This window comes from Alligator mississippiensis, chromosome 2 (assembly GCF_030867095.1).
Source record: "Alligator mississippiensis isolate rAllMis1 chromosome 2, rAllMis1, whole genome shotgun sequence".
NCBI lineage: Eukaryota > Metazoa > Chordata > Crocodylia > Alligatoridae > Alligator > Alligator mississippiensis.
Window position 1 is genome coordinate 152,710,287 of NC_081825.1, and position 23,819 is coordinate 152,734,105.

Genomic DNA, 23,819 nt, shown 5'->3' on the forward strand with positions numbered 1-23,819 from the left:
CAACCATTATCCTTCTTATATATCTGTTCTCTATCTACGATGGATATTTTTCTTCCAAGAAGGCTCTTCCTATCTATGTTTTAGGGAAGCTTATAGCAACGTGTATTAGCCCCATAAGAGTTACCACTGAGATGCAAGTAGCTAATTATACATGTAGATATTTGTTTTTCTGTTTAGGTTTGCAACAGATCAAAGAACATGACTCTGTGACATATGCACAATTGTAAATAGCAAAAGTCCCAATTGGCTTTAATGTGATCAAGATTTAGCTCTGTTTAAATGAGTGGGAATTTTGTTATTGACTTTAATGGGGTCAGGATTTAGCCTCCAGTCTGTATTCAGTTGATTAGGTCTGTTGCTATCAGTGGACCTATTCCTACTACTATTCTACATGAGTTTGCACTAGGTGTGCATGTTAGTTAGGATTAACAAAACTTCATGCACCTTTTTTTAATGTTATAGAGAGGCTGATATCAAGGACCCAATATTGCAATTACTGAAGGTTTTTTTAGGTATAGGAGGAGTGCAGAATCAATCCATTACATTTTGTCTTTTGGTGACTATAATGGGAATTAGGAATGAATAAAGAATGCAAAGCAAAATTGAAAAATGTCTCCAAGTAGCTGACTTCAGTGGGCTGTCAGGCTGAAAGGAGAAAGCAGATAGCAAGAAGATAGAAGTGAGACGGAGAGATAAACATACATGTTATCTTTTTTGTTCTCATGTTCTGTATCTTATTTCCATTCCTTCCATCTCAGTACACTCACCTGGACATGACTAAAGTTAACTGTTCACAGGTCATCAGAGAATCAAGCACCCAAGATGTTAAAATCTATTGAGCTTTCAATAACGCTTCCACTTTATTTCCTGTCTTCCTGTTTCTGGCCCAAACTCCCCAAAGCATTGCACGTGCTACTGTTAAATAATGGATAACAACAATACAGACTGAATATTGTCTTTCAATCAGCTATATTCTATCTTTTAATTTTACTACAAACCACCGACTTGTTTCACTGAGGATGGCAGGCTTAAAATGAAGAGTCGTTTTATAAAGTCTACCATCTGCCTGTTGGGAAATAGAGATTTTTTTCTTTTTTTTTACTTACATTTTCATGTTACATGTAAATTTTCATTCTCACCATCAGAGATGCAAGCTTCCGCTATTGCTTTATCATTCAAGCCTGCAGTAAAATAAGCCCATTTGAATGTTTTGCATGTTGCATTTTAATTGTGAGAGCTTGATTGTTATTCTAATTCAATTTGACTCCTCATTGTTTCAGTTTTGCATATTTAATCTACTACAGTAACAGACAGATGAAAGAGGGTTCTTCTGTTGTTTTTAATTTAGTGCTCATAAAAGCCATTGCATGAAAGTACTACACACGGGGTGCATCTACACATGCAGTTAGCATGAAACACTAAAAGTGCCAGAGTCAGCGGTTCCCAGATGCAACAGATACACGTGCACCTGAGACCGTGGCAGTTAGAGCCAGGGTGAAGTAGCCCCAAGCTAGCAGCAGGCCCGGGGGGGTCAGCCCCAGCCTCCTGGTCACAGTACCAAGTGGCAGAGAGGCTGTCTGGGACATGAAGGTGCTACAGTGCGGAGCTAGCCAGCAAGAAGCCCTCATCACCATCTACGCATGCATTGAGGTGGTGTAAATTACTGTACCATAGGATAGTACTTATCCCAAATGGTACTATCCTTCAATGGAGTTAACTAATTTACTATGCCCTAATGCAGGCACATGTGTAGATTGTGACACTTTACTGCAGAGTTAATTAGTCATCTTTGCAGTAAAGTGTATGGGTAGATGCCCCCACTGACACTGACACTCTGTTTAACAAAAAAGTAGCTCAAATAGAACTGCTGCACAAGCTGCTTACACCCTGCATTATCCATGTGCCCTATCCCTGATCTGGCAAGCAAACTTATGTTGAGGCTAAAAGATAATTCAGCATCTATGCCCATTCTGGCTTTGGTCCTCATGTATGGTTTGCTTTCAGGGGAATCTTTTTTTGTGCTATAGACCTATACACTGGACTTAGACACCAAGCTCATGTTACCCAGATCACAAAAGCCTTTACTTTTTCCAGTACCCTTCAGGGCCTCAAACAGACAGGTGGACTTAAAGGTGATTCACTGTGACAGTCTTGTGGAATGAAAGCCATGGTGGCTATCAGCAACCAGTTGGGCTTCAAATGCTTCCAAACTCTTCCCTTCCCATGTTTTATTGGTCACAGACAGGTAGTCCACTACTGATAACCAAGGACTGAAAAACTACTTGTAAGTCACTCCCTCTCATGCCAATCCCAAATTAAATAACTGTAGTCATTCCTCTTCATTATCAGACCAGCTGCAATAAGTTGTTCCATCAAATTGCTAAATATTTGATTTGCTTCTAAACACCACCCCAACAGATACCGACAGAGTTTCATTACTTGTTTAAAGATTTGTTTGTACAGCAATCGGCAAACTATTCCCTAAAGAGAGACTTTGGCTGCCTGCCCTCAATAAGAGTAGCAGAACTCTGCCTTACCATTGCATCTGTCTTCAATCCCACTGTATCACATGTAACTAGTAACCTCATTTATCTTATCCTCTGCTGTTATTTCTGCCCCTTAAACATTTAATTTAACTATCCTTACAAAGTCTGCCTCTTCCACTTATCTGCCTTAATGACTTGTGAAGTCTTAAATAAAGAGATTAGATACTATACTTGGGGATATTTTCCTAGCCAAAGTCTGTTCATATCTTTACTACATTCAGAAGGTATATGTAGCATGGAAGTCTACTGATATTGGGTAGCAGCAAAAAGAAAGAAAATACAAGGTGAATTGGCTAGGTGAGCTACAAGCATTCTGGGAACACAGAGAAAACAGGTGCAGACACACATGCTTCAGCAGACAGCTAGAGGATGGTCTTCTCCCTGGACTTCCCTCATCTTAACTGAATGTCCTATGTTCCTTGTCCTAGTCCTTTTCAAGAAGAGGAGGGCCAAGAACTCACTACAGTGGAAACTGGCCCAGCTCCAGTGGACTCAGTAGAGGTATTGGCCAGTTTATACCAGCTCATTGTCAAAGTGTTCCTACCTAGTGTAAAATTCTCCCATTGTAGGCCCTTACATAACCATCTCACCCCCACCATAGGTTCTTTCATTAGACTCTTTTCCTGTCAGCTTCATAGATATGGTTTGTTTCCATTTGGGTGTGCCGAAATACACATAAACAGAGGCCAATTCACGGACCTGTCAATGCATTCAGTGTGCCAACCACACTAGCTAGTTTATCTGGAGCAATTGATATTTTTAGACTATGCAGAATTAGCCACTCCCCCATCCTTCCATACAGCAAACAGTTAATAGCTGAGTACCTAAACAGTTGTGAGGGTCTGAAGTAAGAGCCAAATGTACGTTCAATTAAATCTAAAGTAAAGAAAATACTGGGGGTGGGGAGGGTGGGGAAGAACAAGTGCTTCATCTCTGGCTGTGTTGTGGCATTTGGCCACTGTGCTCTTGCATTGCTGTATTTCAGGCATTATTGTGATGAATGATACTTGTGGAAGGAAAAAAAAGGACATAAGGCACACAAGAAATTTTGTGGTGTTCCAACCCATAAGCTTCATCAGTTTAAACTCAAGGGGCATTGCACGAAAAGCTTTAACATTCTGCTCAGTGAACTCAAATTCATCATGGAAATAATGTGACTGAATGCAGTAGCACCTGAAATGCCTGTTCTTGAGATTAAAGATAACTCTATGAGTGCTAGTGAGGTATCTATGAAAAGAGGCGATACAACATTTCCCCCGGGTAATCAGCACTTCTATGAAAGGCCCTTTCAACTCCCACCTAGCTCTTAGATTTGTTATCCTATTATTTACACTCATCAAGGCTGTCCAACTTGCTGCCTTTTCACAAGATTATACATAATTTCAACTGCTGGGCTCTGGTCTTAAGACCTGAATCTGTTGTATTAGTATAGCTGAGGTAAATGCCCTGAAGATCACAGCAAGGAAAAATACATTTCATAATTCTATGTGAGAATTAAAAATTTGCAAGTTCCCATCCTGAGAAGAATGTATACAACTGGAAGAGCCTTGGGAGCTCTTCATCTTCAGCATGTTCACAAGTGCCTTTCTAAATTTTCAGGCAAAATTGGGCATGTCTGCATATTCAAAATAATTGGGGCAACATTTTGAATGAGCAAAACAGGATAACCCAAGTTCTGATACACTGATCTGATAGATTCTCTCCTCATGTAATATTGCTACAACTCTGGAGGTACCTGAGCACACAATGGAAGAGAAGGAGAATCCAGGCATGGCATTCCTTGTGAGAGCACCAAACCATAGTAACTAGAATCCTGTCCTGTCCAAAATGGTCCTTATTTGGTGACCTGAGTACATCACAAAAGACATTTGTTCTATAGGTTTTTGGTATGTGCTGGCTATCACAATGAAAAGGAAGAAAGGATTCTCTGAAAATGATTATTTTAAAGCCTCTTGCTATATTGCAGAAGTAATTAATGTATGCTTAGAGCCTTGGAGAGCCATCTTATTATTTTAAATTTAAATAATTGTGCACCTCAAGTAGCTAAATATTCCATATTTTGTGATTCAAGTAGGGTTAGTTCTACCCTAGCCTATGAGAAACACTGTTAGTGGACACAGCATGAAGTGTCTGCTCCCAATAAGAATACTGAGCAATGAACCTGCTCTTTTGATATGTCTTCCTATACAGAGAATGAATCAAGGAAGGAAGAAAGGCTTTTTGCTGTACCCTAGGTGCAAATATGCTAGACAACAATGGGCCCTGTAAACAATAGGGTAATAATATCTTCCTCCTTATCTATCTAAGCTCCAGAAGGAATATGGAGATAAAAGTGGCTTAATGCCTCTGGAACTCTTGTGTGTGTGTGTCAACATGGAGCTAGAAGAGGCAGAGTACAGGATGGAAAAGTTCTGAGGAAGCTGAACCCTTTCAGAGGTTGGCTCTAAGTACAAAACTCAGCAGAGGAATGATTTCATGTGGGCAGGTTTGTATTGACTGTATCAACACAAATTATTTTTCTACCCTTTCAAACAGGTCAGTATTTGGCCTGTGCTAGCTCCCCCTGCCAAAATGGAGGAACCTGCATCAATGATAAACAAAAGTTTGTTTGTGCTTGTCGTCACCCCTTTGGAGGAGTCAACTGCAGCACAAAGCTGGTGGATGACAATACTCTGGCCATTGGTAAGTATAATATTTAGTGACGCCGTAAGCAGGTAGATGTGATCATTTTCCACTGAGCTCTAATCATTTGCTGACATAATTGACTGATGAAATGTTTTGTGTCCTCTGCTAGCAACTGGTTGAAAGAAAATATATTTAGTACTGCTACTAAAAATGTTACTCCTTTAGCTCAACTAGCAAAGTCCTGTGCATCCCTACTTAGATTCATAATCCACTATTTTAATATGGCCAACATCATAGGTTGAAAATGAGCTGGGTAATCAGCCTATCTATAAAAACCAGATAACTCCCTGGTAGATTGAGCAGGAAGGCAGCTGTGGAAGAAATGTTATAAAAGTATTTGAAGGAAATGTCATGAAATTTTGCTACTAGCAAGTGAAAGCCCATCACTAGGAATGACAACTCCAGCATTTCTTGGACTGCATCTTAAATACCAATGACTTTGTAACAGAGGGACCAGGGACCATTTTCTTAGAGGCTTATCGAGTCCCCACCATGGGCAATTCAATGATACTGAACAGGACTGTTTATTGGATAGAGTTGACAGAGTGAGTCAGCGACAGAACAAACCCACTGGAGTCACAAGCTGGGTGAAGAGGTCAATGTCGCCAGAAGGTCAAGAATTTTCAGACATCTGCTGGTTGGATATGGACAGGATATGAGGGTGGTGGAGCCCTGCAGTGAAGGCCAATCTATTGTTGTATGTGAATCAGTAGTTTCCCTTTTTTGGTAAATTAATTGTTTTCTCCCATCAAGGCATGGCAGATGAGTCAGCATGCTAGAACAAAACCATTGGAAGGTGCCCAGTAGCAGTACCCTATAGAAGACTTCCATAAAGTCTATGGTCGGATCCACAGCCTTGTGAATCTAGTCAGAGGATTTATCTTGATTTAGACCAATCAAGGATCTGCCCCCTAGGGACACATAAGTGCCACTGGTACAAGGGAAAGCAGAACTATGCTTCTTCAGCCAGGCAAATAAATAAATCATCTGGGCCATATGAAATGTGATTTTAATGCGGCTTTTATCAGCTGTTGGCTGCTTCTTGTTCATAACTATGTATGAATAATGAGTAAAATATTTTTTTACACTAGCAGGGGTATTAGTGTGTATGCTCATCTGGAATGGAAAAAACACATTTTGATTTTTGCATTTATTATCAAGAGTACTAAACCACTTCCATATTTATCTAGCAACATTCCTGGCTTCAAATCACATACACCATCTCTGGACAGATTTGTGACACAGAGAAAGAGACCCTGGGGTCGGAAACAGAGAGAAAGAGGAAAAGTAAAAGCATTTCTTAATAATAATGCTCAACAGTCAAGAATAAAGTTCCCTTGCTGCCAGCAGATCGAGGGAAGTGATTATTCCCCTCTATTCAGCACTGGGGAGGCCACATCTGAGTACTGTGTCCAGTTTTGGGGCCCTCACTACAAAAAGGGTGTGGAAAAATTGGAGAGGGTCCAGCGGAGGGCAATGAAAATAGTTAGGGGGCTGGGGCACATGACTTATGGGGAAAAGCTGAGGGAACTGGGCTTATTGTGTCTGGAAAAGAGAAGACTGAGCAAGGATTTAATAGTAGCTTTTAACTACCTGAAGAGTCATTCCAAAGAGGATGGAGCTAGAGTGTTCTCAGTGGTGACAGATGACAGAACAAGAAGCAGTGGTCTCAAGTTGAAGCAAGGGGAGTTTAGGTTAGATATTAGGAAAAACTTTCTCACTAGGAGGGTAGTTAAACACTGGAACAGGCTACCCAGAGAGGTGGTGTAATCTCCATCCCTGGAGGTTTTTTTAGACCCAGCTATACAAAGCCTTGGCTGGGAGGATCTAGTTGGGGATGGTCTTGCTTTGAGCAGGGGGTGGACTAGATAATCTTCTGAGGTCGCTTCCAATCCTAATCTTCTGATTCTATGATCCTGAAATGCGGCTTTCATAGGTATGCTTGGCACTAATTGTGTAAAAATTTTCTTTTTCTACAGTGCATAGGAACTCATTTTGCTTCTTTTTTAGCTGCTCAAGCTACTTGACAAAAAGCCTTAGGAAAAGTTTCTATACTATGTCATTTTCAGTTCCTATTTGAAACTAACATACAATTCACATTGACTTTAGTCTACAAGGCAGCTTGTGGACGTGGAGGGAAAAAACAAGAAATGTAACTCATTTGTTTTTATTCCTTTGCAGATTTTTCAAAAGGTTCTTATAGGTATGCACCGATGGTGGCTTTCTTTGCATCTCACACCTATGGGATGACAACTCCAGGCCCCATCAGATTTAATAATCTGGATGTCAACTATGGAGCTTCCTTTAGCCCAACAACTGGAAAGTTTCATGTTCCGTATCTTGGGGTTTATGTTTTTGGGTATAACATAGAGTCATTCAGTCCACGTTTCTCTGGCTATTTGGTAGTTGATGGAATAGACAAACTTGCTTTCCAGTCTGAAAACGTTAATGGTAACAAGTACATTGATAGAGTAATTACAGGAGGTGCTTTACTGGAGTTAAATTATGGTCAAGAAGTCTGGCTCAGACTGGCAACTGGATCCATCCCAGCCAAGTATCCACCTGTTACTACATTTACTGGTTACTTGTTATATCGTACATAAGTCAGTCATAAATGCCAACTGTCTTAACAGCTAGTAGCAAGCACAGTAGTACCTTAAAATTTTTCCTGTCTTGCTGGATACATTCATTTCCTAACACGTGTTTCTGAAAAAAAGCCACTAACATCCTGCAGGACACACAGAATGTCATGAATCCTAAGACCTGTTTCTCCACAACCTTACCACTGTATAGACATGTTCACCTCAACAAAATGAGTGTGCAGTGGTTGCAAAGTGTAGAATTATCATCCTCTGTGAGCCAATGTAAAGAACACTGGTCTGATCTGGTTCTGTGCTTGTGTTACACAGATATGTGTGCTTACACAAAGGAGTGGAGAGTCTTTCACCATGGGTGCCTATACATGTGCAGCAAGGCTGCTCCAACACTTCGTAATTACAGTGCATCAGAGCAGACTTTAACTGAGTCTGCTGAAGCATGATAATAACTGCGCTCCAGCAGACTCCAGTGTCTCATGTATTAGTATCCCCGCACTGAAAAATGGCGGCAGGGGCACTTTAATTAAAGCTTGTTCGATGAGCTTTAGTTAATGCACCCCTGCTGCCATTTTTCAGCTCAGGGATACTGATACACGAGATGCTCTGGGCACTTTAATTAGAGCAGCTTTTGCAGCCACTCTAGTTGAAGTGCCCTCCCTCCCTTCCCAAAGCACATGTATAAATGCCCTATCTCCAAACAGTGCATTAAATTGTCCTGATTTTTTCTGTGACCCAAATTCACTGCAGAGGCATTGCATAGGTTTCTTAGAACTTGGAAGACAAAGTTCTTTGGGCAAATGTGACATCTTTTATTAGACCAACTAAATAATAAAAGATGTCACATTTACCTGAAGAACCTTGTCCGCCTATGTTCTTAGATGAACACGGCTAGAACCAACACCATAGAACTTGCGATAGTTTTATAGCTTATTGTATCAAATGCAAATTATGTCACTTTTCCTTCTGGTGTTATATTATTTGTCAAATATCTTGGTATATTAATTTTATATTCACTTCATAATTTTGTAAAGCATCTTATATGTAAAAGGTATCATAGTAGACAGTTCTTTAATCTTTCAGGGGAAAAAATGACAAGCTCCGGTGCTTAAAAAGGGAAACTAGACAAATTCTGACTGGAAATAAGTAGGGACTTAATTTGCAGTTTCATGATCTTCACATAAACCACAAAAATAGGCAGTTTCCACAATCACCGTGAAAATGGCATTTCCCGCAATTTTGTGTAGAATTGGCAGAAAAGAAAAAAGGTTACCAGAATACAAAGGAAGCATGGGAATCCTTGCAGACATAGAGCATGTGGTTTGAGAGAGAATTATTGAGAGGCTGAGCTAGTGATGTAGACTCAGTCAAGGTGCCAGTTAGGAAAGCAAAAGAGTTTTGACATCACCTTTTAAGAAGCCAGATGCAATGCCAAAGCAATGCTGCAGTCTGAAGATGAGCTATTGGCCTCTCAGCCAATCAGTGGGGAAAGGGGGGTGAGGGGGTGGGGCTCTCCATGAAAAGGTTGCAAAATTGGCTCCATGCAAAGCAAGCAGCTTATGAAAATCCCTTTATCTCACCACAGTTTAGGTAGGGCCCTAGAAATAAGGCCCTTACTTTTAAAACATTAACGGTAACTGATCATTAAAATAACTTGTATATGTATCTGATGGATTCTCCATCATCTGAAACACATAAATCAAGACTAGTTATCTTGTTAGATGATATGCTGTTGTTCAAAGAAGAAATTAGTGGGTAAGATTCATTTGCCTGTGTTATCCAGGAGGTCAAATGAGCTTTTTCTAATGATCCCTTTTGGCCTTAGACTCTATGGCCATGCCTGTAAGGCTTTCTTCCCAAACCTGGATCTACCACCAACAAAACAAGACTGCTTCTACTTCTGCTCATGACACTAGTAAAGCATACAGCTTGGAACAATCATAAGTGGTACCAACCAAACACCACTCTAAACTCTTCTGAAAGAAAGCCTGATCACAGCTAGAGCATGTACTCAAGACTGCTCCAAGCAGTCTACTCTCCTGATATCCAGCCAGAGATGCATCTGAGTGGAAGCAAGTCGGTAGGGCTTATTTGGTCAGTTTTAGGAAGGGAGGCAGTGCTGACATGTCCTATAAATCTGCCAGTGAATATATTATTTTGTTTGTGTCTTTACATTATTCATATTCAGTAACCATGAATGCCAGGTAAAATGGGCTCCCTTCTGTAGGGGTCATTCCAAATTGGCCTAATCCAAGAAAACAGCATTTTCAACCCATATGATAAGCAGGGGTGGCAAATCTACAGCATGTGCAGGAGACAGCAGAGCAACCAATTGCAGGAAGGAGGGAGCTTAGCAACAGATCAGGCAGAAGGAAACTGGAGTTGCACTGCAGGAGAAGGCAGGGCTTACTGGCCAAAAGCTTGACCCCCACTGAGCTTGTGCATATAGCCATATAGAATACATTTTCTTCAAATGGTATCAACCTGACTCTATTTTTGTCTTTAAAATTGCAGGCCTAATACTTCATGCACAGTCATGTACAACGGTACCGTGCACAGAGATGATGTAAAATGCTAACACTGATTTAAATGACTGGGGAAACCTGTTTTGGTAGACTTTTACACCCACTTGGCACTCACTCTTTTTGAACATAAATGACTATTCAAGGGGCAAGGCAGGAGGGATTACACTTCTAATATCAAGTTAGTTTAAATACATTTTTCAGTGCTAGACTTCAGTTTTATTCTGAATATTTGTCAGTTGATGCACCCAAACATAAACCAAGAAGAAGAAAGAATGCACAGATGTTAGAAAAATTAGGTTAGAGTCCTGTCACCTGAAAAGAGGGCTTTGAAGACAGGCACTCTACTCAGAACAGCTTTTCAGGAATCCATAGAGTATGAATGCTGACCCAGTTCATGGTTCTCAAAGCAAAGTCAATGGTTTTCTATGGAAGCAAAAAGCTGTAGCAAGCCTTTGCCCTTCTGCATTGATCAGGAATGAACAGGTTGGGCCAAATTTATATAATAACGTCTGTATTTTCCCCGATGGAAGCTAATCCTGGCAAGTTCCCTCCACCTCCACATAAAAACTTCTTCCTGAAGAGGGTGCCAAGCATTTAGTACCATGCTAGACATATGTAGCACTGTGCTTTATGCACAGCCACATATAACATGCTGAACTAGCCCTGCTTCCCAAAATACCAGCCACCCTTGCATACAAGCCCACCCTTAGAAAGTTAAAGCTGCACTATGTGGAAAACAAAATCATAAACTGCACTATGCATAAACTTGGCTGAGGTGGTGCTGGGATGAGCTGACTCAGCACATCCCATAGCAGTATTTGCTAGAGGGGAATCCTGTAGAGCATCAGCTGAATATTAAGCCTGTTCTCAATTGATGGAAACCTGAAGGGATTGATATTACCATCTGCTCTAAGCTTGAATTAATCCCTGCTGAGGAATGGCAAGCCTATGCAAAACAAGGAAATGTATCAAACCTACCTCGGTCCAGGTTAACCCACTACATTTTGTTTTTCTTATGAATCCCATGATCTGAAAGAAAGCTCCTTATCATTTCTTTGCTCACATCAGTCATTGGGTTACAAAAATGAGGTCCATGCTTTGTTTTGAAAAGTCTGTATTTAAACTTCAGAAATTCAAAGAGAAAATAAACACCTTCAATAGAAACTTATTTCCTGTAGCGCTAAATCCACTAATTGTTTAATAATGGGTCTCTTAATACATATATTGTCGCAAAAATACCCTACTGTTCTTTGAACTATTTGCCCAATTGTTCCCTACCACCTTGGGGAACAATTGCAAACCTTGCTAATAGATCTTTTTTTTTTTTTTTTTGGTAATCCTTTCTTCTGCTTATGAGACTAATCCTCAACACACTATGAACCCTGAATGAGTACACTCCTGACCCTTTCTCCCCTGACATACCATGTCTCTCTGTAAACACTTGAAATCCCTGATTTGTCACTAACTCATCCTACCGTATCTTTGAATTTTATCAAACGCACTGCCCACATGCCCAAATCCCCCTGTGTATGACTTTTGTCATTTTAATAACATGTTTAGTCCTCTTTATTCCTGCTGTGGATATGGCTAAATGGCGTGGAAATTACCCTGCAGATGAAATTCAAATGACCCACCAGAGACTGCATCTCTTTTTAATGTGACTTTCTTTACCCTTGCTGCCCTTGCCTTTAAATCCTTCAGGCTGGGTCTCCATTTTCATAGGCACTAATTATATTCTCCCAACAGCCTGATTCTTGAGAGGTCATCACTTTTTTTTAAAAGGTTTTATTATTATTATATTTCCTATTACAAAAACTAATTAATTTCTTTCAAACCAGGAATTCTAGGCCTTTGAGAAACAATAATAGCAAATCATCTTATTGATACACAGTATGTTTAATGCTTATTCCTGTGGCACCAATAAAAGGGAAAAAACATCTTGTTTCAATAAATAGTAAATGCATACCAAGCTGCATCTCCTTGCAAGTATATACTGTGCATTAATCCACAATGGTGTCTTGCCTCAAATACACAAAACAATATGGATTTGACTGTATGTAGTGTTAAAAACTGGCAGCTTGTGTGTGTCTGTCTATCTTTATTATATACACATGTGCGTGTGCACACGCACACCACACACACATATACATATATATCTGTCTTGGCCTTCAAATCTCATTAATGGGCATGTGACTAAGTATATCAGTTATCTGAACTAATGAAGCATACAATATTGAACATAACTGAGGATCAATAAAATCAGTCAGACTACCCATTATGCAGAAAAGACAGCGATCTATCAATCAATCTCCATTCTCATGAGACCCTTTTAGGAATCTTCCCCAACAGTGGCTCCAACAGCATTTTGCCATCCTTTCATCTGCCTTTTAATTCTTTAACTTGAATTCTGCCATGATACAGTCTCTGGGCTGCAAGTCTGAATGCTTGTATCTACCCAAAGCCCTTATAAAGGATCACAAAGTCTATTCCCAGCCTTTGTACAGTATAGTGAACAGAATTCTCTTTATTTGGGTAATTTATTTGCCAATAACCATGGCAACATTTTATCTAGTTTGGCTTTGACAAGCCCATCCAATTTACTCTGGAGCTTTGTATTATTATTATCTCACCTATACCAATCTAGTTATCACTGAATACATTCCCCAGCCCTTCCTATACTTAACATTCATGCTGAGATCAGCATGCCAAGGGTTATTTTTTTTTTTTTAGCAAAGCATACAGCCCCTTTTCTAGTTGAATAACTATTACCGCCCTAGTCTTTCCACCGCACCCCATTGTACAAGCCTCTAGCAGTAGTAAGTACATGGTGTGCTGATGCTGAGATATAGATAGAAGAGTTATTAGCTTCCTTCTACTTATCTCTTTTCCTATTGCTCTTTTTTCCCCTCCCATGGAAAAGAATTATTACATTTGAAGTAACAGTAAATAAGGGCAGAATTTTAAAAAGGGCTTAGGCACATACAGGTACAGTGAGGCATTGAGTGGGATTTTCAAAGGATTCTGTGCCTCTAACTCTCTTGGAAATCAATGGAAGTCCTGTGCCTAAATTCCTTTGATGCTCTGGACCTATGTGCTTTGAGTTATTTTTGAAGGTAATTCTTATTAAGAACTAAAAATTCAATTACATGAGAAGAACTATATGCTACTCAAAGATCATTTTACACTAGTTCCCAATAAATTGTAGATACAACATAGGTCTAGCAAGAATATGCATTTGCAAGCAGTATGCTGTTATTAAGACCTGATAGTGATGCTGGCATTGTAGAAGACAGATAAAGACAAAGACATCACCCAGATAAATTATAATATAAAATCAAACTCTCATTGATGGGTTTTACTCATGAGTCATTTACTGACCTTACTGAGCATATCATAACGGCATCAATACAGTCAATCTAGTAACATCCAGGATGTGAATAATCCTTTATGGGAATCAGATATGCCTCCATGGGGATACTAAATTCCAGATTATTCAATCTAATTTTTAACCGATCAGCCTCACATTTATTCATTCTTTCAGCCTATTATTACAAAGTACAGGCCATAGCATTGAGCCAGGTGAGTCGTTATCATCCCAGATATCTGAAAAAGAGGTAGCAAAAGAGAGTTGTCTTGATTTGTCTTGAAATAGGCCATTATATTTCCTGAATCACATTAATCTACTGTATCAGTAAAATTCAACAATGACTGCTGTGACTTCAACACCATTGTATGTGTCATGTATGCAATAAAGTCTTGTTTTTCTTTTCAGTATGCAGACTTGTTCTCATTCTTGAACATTAGCAATAATGTATGATCTAAACACCATTTTGCCTTTGTGAATCATGAAAATTTGCCCTCCAATGGTTTAGAAAGGTACTTAGTCATGTTAGTCTGAAGTCAGGCAAAAGGCAGGGCAGAGTGGCAGTTTTTACATGTGCTCCAGGGGTAGGGGGAGCACTGTAATTAGAGTGCTCTAATTAAAGTGCCTGAGGCATCTTGTGTATCAGCATCCCCACCCATCAAAATAATGGCAGGGGCACTTTATCTAAAGCTAGTCAAATGAGCTTTAGTTAAAGCACCCCTGCCGCCATTTTGAAGCATGGAGACATTGATACACATGACGTGGAAGCTGGCCAGAGTGCAGTAATTACCACACTTAATTGAGTTGAGTGTGGTAATTACCATGATTGAGTTTACTCCAACATGCTGTAATTACAGCATGTCAGAGCAGCCTCCCAGCTTGTGTACAGGTACTAGAAAGTAATTGGCTCAGAGAGGCATGAGTTTTCATAGGCAACAGCCTACTTCATCCAAAAGCTCATGCCTCTCTGAACCAGTTAATCCAGGGGCAGGCAAAATAAGACCTGAGGGCTGGATCCAGTCCACCAAGTGATTTCTTCCAGCCAGTGGGCACCCACCAATTAATTACACCCCACCCAGCCCATGTGCTTCACTTCCACCCTCATGCGTGGGATGGCCCCAGCCCCAGCCCCAGCCCCAGCCCCAGCCCCAGCCCCAGCCAATACTCACATCTTCCAGGTGGGGCTGGTGCTGCCACTGCTGCAGCCACAGGGGGACCTGCTCAGGTTCCCCAGCCACCAGCGGCTCTTCTTCATGTCCCTGCTGCACCACTTGCTCCAGACACCTGGTAGGGATGTGGCAGTGGGCAGGGGGTAAGCTGAAGCTAGGCAGGAGTGCAGCAGCCAGTGGGGTGGTGGAAGCATGGAGCTTTGGTTGGCCAAATTCCATAGCATGGGGCTCCCCACAGCTCACATGCAACTCCTGGGACTTACACAGCACCAGTGGGAAGCACCACATGATGGAGCTGGCTGGCCTCCCCGCTCCCTGCTTCCCAGTGGAGTCCCAGGAGCTGCATATGGTGGCAGGGAGTGGGGCCAGGCCATTGATTCCATCACATGGGGCTTCCCTCCGATGGCACATGAGTCCCAAGAGCTGCACATGAGCTCTCAGAGACTATAAAGCCTAGGGAAGCGGTAGTCATGGGGGATCTAAACTACCCTGACATCTGCTGGGAGACACAGACAGCAAATTCCCATCGTTCACACAGGTTCCTATCCTGTGTACAGGACCTCCACCTGACACAGGAAGTACATGGTCCCACTAGGGGGAATGCCTTACTGGACCTGGTATTGGTAAAGGGGGGTGACATGGTAGGAGACCTACAGATCAGTGGTCACCTGGGGGACAGTGACCACCAAATAATAGAATTCACCATAAGGTGTAGAGTGGGAAAGGTAGCTAGTAGGGTGGAAGTGCTAGACTTTAGGAAGGCTGACTTCAGCAAGCTCAGGCATTTAGTCAATGATGCACTGCAGAGTAAGAGATTTGACGAGATGGGAGCCCAGGAAGGGTGGCTGTGCCTTAAGGAAGCGATCCTTTTGCACAGAGAGAGACAATCCCGATGCGGGGGGAAAGGGGCCAAAAGCTAGAGCTGCCTCAGGAGTTCCAAATCTAGTTCTTCCCCTTGGTGTGGGGGTCTGTAGCAGACCCCTACCACCAAATCCCTTTCCCCTTGACTTCCATGTATCCTAATCCATAATCCTTCTACTTTCTCCTCCTCCAATTCCATTTTGATAAGGGTCGATGTATAATGCTCCTTGACATAGAGCACTACCCCTCCCCTTCTCCTCCCCACTCTATCCTTTCTGTACAGCTTATAGCCCTCAATGTGTACTGCCCAGGCGTGGGTAGAGTCCCACCAGGTTTCTGTTAACCCCACTAAGTCATAAGTGCTTTCTGTAAGCAGGAGTGCTAGTTCATCCTGCTTGTTCCCTGTGCTCCTAGCATTAGTGTATAGGCACTTGAGCCCTGCAACTGGCGCCTTTGTTGCCCCTTGGCTCTGATGCCCAATGGGCCCCTTATTGCTTGTCTGCTTATTGCTTACCTGTGCTGTACTGCTGGACGTCCCATGGATTGCAGGTTCCTGATGTTCTCCTTCTTCTGCCTCCCCATCCCCCGCCTGAGCTAGTTTAAAGCCTCATGTAGGAGATCAGCCAACCTGTTGGAGAAAAGACTTTTACCTTTCACTGAGAGGTGAAGTCCATCGCGCCCCAGGAAGTCCCTTGCCAGGAAGTGTGTGTCGTGGTCCAGGAAGCCAAATCCTGCACTATGGCACCAACTCCTGAGCCGTAGGTTGACCTCTCTGATGCAGGCGCTGTGATGCCTACTGTGACCTCTGACTGGGAGGATGGACGAGAAGACCACCTGTGCCCCCGTCTCCCTAAGCCTGGCCCCCAGAGCCCTGTAGTCACCCATGACACAGTCAGGACTACTCCTGGCCGTGTCATTGGTTCCCACATGGATGAGGACCATGGGATAGTGGTCAAAGGGCTGGATCAGGTCAGGAATCCTTGCCATGACATCCTGGATCTTGGCCCCTGGCAGGCAACACACCTCATGCGCCATGGGATCTGGGCAGCAGATGTTTCCCTCTGCTCCTCTCAGTAGGGAGTCACCCACTACGATGACCCATCTCCTCTTCCTCTGGTAGCTTGTCTGGCCCTCAGCTTGCTTGGGGATCAACTGGGGCTCTTCTGATGCTGTCTCCTCCACCGCACTCTCCTCCAGTGCAGCCAGGGCTTCATATCTCTTCCCCAACTGCACCACTGGATCCATTTCTGCAGCGAGCGGCCTGGCCCTGGAGGTGACTGTTGTCCATCCTTCCATATCAGCTTCGGGGCTCTGCAGTCCGCTCCTCTGCCTGGTGCCTGGCTCTGCAGAGAAAGGAAGTACCCATCAATCTCCTCCTCAATTTCCCTGATCCCCCTCAACCTGCTCACCTCTGCCTGGAGTACTGCCATACACATACGGTATACAAATACACCATACCCACCATAGACATACCCTTCACACCCAAAACCACATGCCATACACTCCCCACCACACCCCTTCCCCCCACAATATACAAGAGTAATACTTTATTTTTAGCAGTCACCTCTATATACACTACACAACACATGTAAATCAGGACAACAATATTTTTTAAATAAAATTAACATTCGTTATAGTAGATGTTTGACTTCTAATATATGATTTTTTTTTTCCAGTTCCAAGATGGCAACCCCCCACCCCCAAAGGGAGTACTTCTGGGGGCAAGGGGAGGCACGTCTGGTGGCAAAGGTCAGGGGCTAGGGGTAGGAATTCTGATCCCAAAATGGCACCTAGGGGGAGGGGTACCTGTCAAGGGGTGGGGCTACCTTTGCAGCCCTCAGCAACTTACCAAAACTCATTAAGTGACCCTCCAGCCAAAATAATTGCTCATCCCTGAGTTAGTCTCTAAGGAAGCACCCTATCTCTGCCTTCTGCTTTTCAATAGTTTGTCAACTTTTAAATATTTCAGGAAGAAAATACAAACGTTTGCCTGGTAAATGAAGCTTCTATAATTCTACTGTGATCTATGTTGATTCTAACTTCAGTTCCCAGTCCTGAGAGTGTTGTGGTGGCTGCTTAGAAAAAAAGTATAGGAATCTATGTTCACAGATTTAATATAGCTAAGTGAAATGATTAGGAAAAACTTCTTTGTAGAGGAAGGTTATATTGTTCTTGAGTATTCTTATATTAGAAAGCACAACATAGAAACAAATGGTGAGGATGGTGAGAACTCAACTGGCTCAGATGAAATCACATATATCTAACACTAAACATCTGTTAGAGCATCCTGTCTTGTTATCTGGCTTCAAAGCCAGGAGAGATAGCAATTAAAAAAAAATCCTGACTAAAATGATAGATGTGTTTAGAGACAGAATTATCCTTGGCTCTATCTGAACAATCTGACCCTTCTGCAAATTGTCTTGCAAGGGAAAAAAAATGACTTTAGCAACCCATCACTGTACTACTTATTGCTTTTTATCATGAAGGGAAAAAAACATACATGTGGGGAAGTTGCTTATGACTCCTGTCTGCCAAAGAAAGTACCATGAATGACTCACATTCATAGAAGGCAGCAGTATGGTCTTGGTGGACTCAGTCTTGTGAAGACACCATTCACTTTAGCCTGAACTTGTGCTCAGTACCTTACATGATCTGTGCCAAAATGTGTATGGTAAACAGTCCTAGTATCACTATATAACCCAAAAAACTGAACAATATTGCCATTTGTTAACACTTACACACTGCTGTATATACAAAATGCTGGAGAAACTTGAAACAGGCTTCGGTGAATTAAGGGCATGTCACTTTCTGCAACCTCTCCAGGGGGGCAGGAGGGGTGGCAAGCTAGATGGGAGGGGTGGGTGCTGGTCAATTTTCATTAGGTCTTCCCTGCTGCCAATGCTGCCTCATTTGAAGAGGGAAATGGCTAAATGAAAGCTTGTGTGCCAACCTTGCAGCCCCAGAAACTGGCACAAGAAACAAGGGGGAGTTCCCACTTTTATATAGAAAATCATACCTAGATATGTGCATCAAGACTGCTCCAAGGCACTGTAATTACATCATGTGCGGCAGAGCACTTGTACTGCCTGCCACTTTAAGGGCTGAGTCAAGCAGCCAGCAGGTGCTTGATTGCAGCAGGCATTTTAGAACACTGGCTGCCTATATAAATACAGCAGTTTGCTGCTGGTAGGGAAGGCAGAGACTTTGTCTAGCTGAGCTGCAACAGAAACAACCAGGAGGTAAGGACAAGAGCTTGTGGAGATGGCTAAAAAGCTCTTGGTCCTGGGCATGTCCTAAAACTGCACCCTGCCAGAGCTGGGAAGCCTGGTGGGGCTCCTAGCGGCATAGGAGTCCCCAGGAAATGCCAGGCCAGTTACCACCTTGGTGAAAGGTGGGTCATAGATTCATAGATTCATAGATGTTAGGGTCGGAAGGGACCTCAATAGATCATCGAGTCCGACCCCCTGCATAAGCAGGAAAGAGTGCTGGGTCTAGATGACCCCAGCTAGATACTCATCTAACCTCCTCTTGAAGACCCCCAGGGTAGGGGAGAGCACCACCTCCCTTGGGAGCCCATTCCAGACCTTGGCCACTCGCACTGTGAAGAAGTTCTTCCTAATGTCCAATCTAAATCTGCTCTCTGCTAGCTTGTGGCCATTGTTTCTTGTAACCCCCGGGGGCGCCTTGGTGAATAAATACTCACCAATTCCTTTCTGTGCCCCCGTGATGAACTTATAGGCAGCCATAAGGTCACCTCTCAACCTTCTCTTGCGGAGGCTGAAAAGGTCCAGGTTCTCTAGTGTCTCCTCGTAGGGCTTGGTCTGCAGGCCCTTGACCATACGAGTTGCCCTTCTCTGGACCCTCTCCAGGTTATCCGCATCCTTTTTGAAGTGTGGCGCCCAGAATTGCACGCAGTACTCCAACTGCGGTCTGACCAGCGCCCTATAGAGGGGAAGTATCACCTCCTTGGACCTATTCGTCATGCATCTGCTGATGCACGATAAAGTGCCTTTGGCTTTTCTGATGGCTTCGTCACACTGCCGGCTCATGTTCATCTTGGAGTCCACTAGGACTCCAAGGTCCCTTTCCACCTCTGTGCCACCCAGCAGGTCATTCCCTAGGCTGTAGGTGTGCTGGACATTTTTCCTCCCTAGGTGCAGCACTTTGCATTTCTCCTTGCTGAACTGCATCCTGTTGTTTTCTGCCCACTTGTCCAACCTATCCAGGTCTGCCTGCAGCTGCCCTCTGGCGTGTCCACTTCTCCCCATAGCTTTGGGTCATCTGCAAACTTGGACAGAGTACATTTCACTCCCTCATCCAAGTCGCTGATGAAGACATTAAAGAGTATCGGTCCAAGGACCGAGCCCTGTGGGACCCCACTGCCCACACCCTTCCAGGTTGAGACCGACCCATCTACCACGACTCTTTGGGTGCGACCCTCTAGCCAATTCGGTCAGGGTGCCTTAACCCCTAGCCCCACAACACTGTGGGTACAAAGGGCCAGGCATGGCTACAGCCACCTGAGCCCAAAGAGGGTGTAAGATTCAAGTAGGGCCAGGCATGGCTGTGGCCACCTGAGCCTCCACAGGGGAGGGAAACCCCAGAGCCCTGAAGGAGAGTGCAGATGTGTAGCCCCAGAGAGGGGGTGGTAGTAAGCACCTAGAAGAGGATTGAGTAGGGCTGTGGGACAGCCTGAAGGGCAGCACATGAGCCAACCCTCTGGAGAGCAAGTCGAGAGAAGTGTGGACTGGGGGAACAGAGGGCTGGGAGCCCAGCACGTGGGGCCGGGGGCCCAGTGTTTTATTGTGATAAAAGAAGCCTTGTGTGTTGCGCTGCCTGCCGGGTGTGTAGCCCCTCCCCTCAACTCACCTGCCATGACTTGATGTTATTCTATAAAGAGAGAGGGTTCAATGGAGATGATCTTCCTGGGAGGGCTTCCCCAGGAAATAGCAGTACTCACGATTTTGGCGTGATGTTCCATGGGGCTCCACCTCCCCTACACCACATCCACTCGCCAACCGGATGGGCGTCAGCACAATGGTGGTTCGGCCTTGAGGTCTTGACCACAGCTTGCTTTGAGAGGAATGGCGCATCCAAGAGGCCTCAGGTGGTATTTGTCCCTCCTGCCTCAATGCATAGCCTTCCCTCCCTCGAGGCTGTCATGCTATCTAGGCATAATGTCACACTACTGCAGTGCCTCTGAGTAGGGCACTTTGTTCTTACACCTCTTCTCTCTCTCTCTTAGTTTTCCTTTTTTTTTTTTTTTTCAAAAGAAATAGACTCCTGGGGAGGAGAGAGATGTGGCGCTGCCTCGTTTCCCCCAGCCTCCTACAGGGAGCTCAAATGCCTGCTGGTGCTGCACCGGCTGTGCTGCTCCTCCCCCGTGCAGGAGCCTCTGCACATCTGGCGTGCTGCACACCAGTGCGCTCTTTCTCTGGCTCCTCCTCTGCCCGGGTTCTGGTGGGGCTTTTAAACTTTCCCATGGTGGCCGGCATAGCCGCTGCGATTGGTCCAGCTGTTCCCTGCCCGGGAAATAGTTGATTAAACAGCCAATGTAATGTCGGCTCGCGCACCTGCAGCCATGGCCGTGGCTGCAGTCCCATATCCTGCTCTGGCTGCCCGGCGGGAGGTAAGTTTTCCCCACAGGAGGCTCTTTCTGGAGTTTGGGGCCTATGGGGATTACCCTCTCCCCTTCGGGAGCCTGTAGGGAAGCCTCACCACCACATTTATGTAAAACTGCCCCAGGAGGAGCCAAGGCAAGCTAGGCCCAGGTCAGGAACTTTACTGGATACTACCCAGGTGAGGGTCATGGGAGAGGGCCAAGAGACCATACATCTGTCACCCAAGGCATGATCTGGATAAAGCCTATGGTGTATGGGAGCAGCTCCAAGAGGGAGCAGGGCAGAAAAAGTTCTCAATGCGAGAGGGACCCTGTGAGACAGGGTGGATTACAAGAGGCCCTAGTGAGAGGAAGGCAGTATGAAAGAGGCCTGACAGTGAAGGCTATGCTTGGCCTAGCTCTAGTCTGGGAGCATAACAACACCATGGATGCTATCTGTGAGGCATGGGCTGCAGTATAGGGAAGGCTTGGAGCTGCAGATAGCGCCCTGGCATTGGGGCATGTAATAGGCAGTCTCCTGCATCTTACCACCCATTTTGAGAACAGCAAAGTCATCACAGGTGAGACTGGGTGGGCTGCTCCATTTACAGGTGAGCAGGCCGGCATGAGACCCGGCTTCAAGATCTACCCCCTGTCACAGTGTGTCAGATCAGACTTGATTAATCTGAACTGCAAATTAATCTGGACTGCTAGGATTTGCACTCCAGCAGACTCAATTAATCAAGTCTGCTGGAGTGCAATAATTGCTACTTTGCAGCAGACTCCAGTCACATGTATCAGCATCCCCGTGCTGAAAAATGGCAGTGGGGGCACTTTAACTAAAGCTTGTTTGGCAAGCTTTAGTTAAAGTGCCCTGACCACCATTTTTTAGCATGGGGATGCTGATGCATGTTATGCTCTGGGTACTTTAATTAGAGCAGCTTTCGGAGTCACTCTCTAAATCTCATCCCCCCTCCCCCACCCTGCCTCCTGGAACATATGTATAAATGCCCTCATAGGCTAAGTACAGTTAAAAAAGCCCAAGGCTGAATTGATTCAGGCTTTGCAGGTTAGTCTAAACTGCACAGATTAAATCAAAATGGAAGTGACAGACATATACTTTTGATTAAGGAAATGCAGGCACATGCCTGCAGTGGCTCAGGCCAGAACCTGGGGGATGCTAGAACACAGCTCCCTGCTTGTGTGCTCACTTCCTCTTTCTGCTGCCCCTGAGGGTGCTAGGATTTGAAGTCCAGGATTACAACTGCAGGATGCTGCAGGGTAGCTCATCACTTCCTCTTCCTGCTTCCAGGTGCCTCTGGGATTTGTAGTCCACAGCTGCAGCCAGCACTAAGTTTGAGAGGCAGAAGGGGCATTTAACCCCCCTCCCCAACCCCAGACACCAGCTGGGGTTTGCCTGGGGAGTGCAGTGTTTTTTCCCCCCTCCCCCTAGACTGGACTGCATTCCCAGCCAGGTTTGCACCGTCCTTCCCACCCCTTTGTCAGCCAGCCATCACTGCTCCAGCTAGGAAACAGAGGGCCAAGGCCAGCCCTGCTCTCTGGAACAGACAGCACAGCTCATCCCAGGGCTGGAAAGCATGCTAGGATGCTGGGGGACTGTGATGTAACTTGAACCAGGAAGAGGTCTGGGACATAAATTTCATAACCCAGTTTGACCCAAATCAGTTCAATCTGATACTACATTCTACCAGGTTTATCATAAACCAGTTTCAATCATTTTGAAATGGGTTTACATGCACTGAGCTTCTGTTCTGTTACAGGTTTAAACCAGTTCCTGATCACTTAAACTAATTTATGTGTAACTTCTGCCCCTAGCCATAGTGTTTCTCTAAGATCCAACCTGCTTTTCCTAGTAAGCATAGGCTGATACAACTGCAGCATGTGGCATTCCAGGATTTATTCAGTAGATCAGCCTTCCTAGTCCAACAGTCTGACTTTAAAACTACTAATAGCCTGTGGTACCCCTAGAACTGAAGACAAATACAAGTGGGTGGAGAAAGGTGAACTGTCATTTCATATACAATGTATATTCTACTTCAAATAAAAGCAGTTCATAATGGGACTGATTTAACACAGTTCTGCACTTCCACTTATGTAAAATGAGTTTATAGCAAATCTATATTTTTTGTGGGGGGTTGTTTGTTTGTTTTTTTTGCTTTGTTTTTTATTTTGTGTTTTTTGTGTTTGTTTCTCCTCCCCCCTCCCGGCCACTTTGTCAGTGGTGGCTTTTTCTTAAATGACTCTTCTATTTATTGTTCCTGAGAGAGGTGATAGAGCAAAGACTGTGATTTTTTTCTTTGGGTAGGAAAATATTAGGTGTAAAAAATATTTTGGTGACCTCTTACAAATATGACAGGACTGTGCAGGAATGATCAGAATGGAAGTGACAGGAAGCTACATGGTGACACCATGAGGTAACAAATGCCAGAAGGATCCTAAAATAGATAAAGTTGAA

General features: G+C 43.9%; 1 protein-coding gene across 2 annotated transcripts in view; it reads left to right on the forward strand.

Annotated features, from left to right (window-relative positions):
- Positions 1–14,121, forward strand: part of MMRN1 (multimerin 1) — a 71,010-nt gene extending 56,889 nt beyond the window's left edge. For both annotated transcript variants that reach the window (XM_019488097.2, XM_014599979.3), the window contains exons 7-8: positions 5,082–5,228; positions 7,413–14,121. In XM_019488097.2, coding sequence (XP_019343642.1) covers positions 5,082–5,228; positions 7,413–7,834 — 569 coding nt within the window. In that variant the 3' untranslated portion in view covers positions 7,835–14,121. The remainder of the gene's footprint in view (positions 1–5,081; positions 5,229–7,412) is intronic.
- Positions 14,122–23,819: the final 9,698 nt, after the last annotated feature.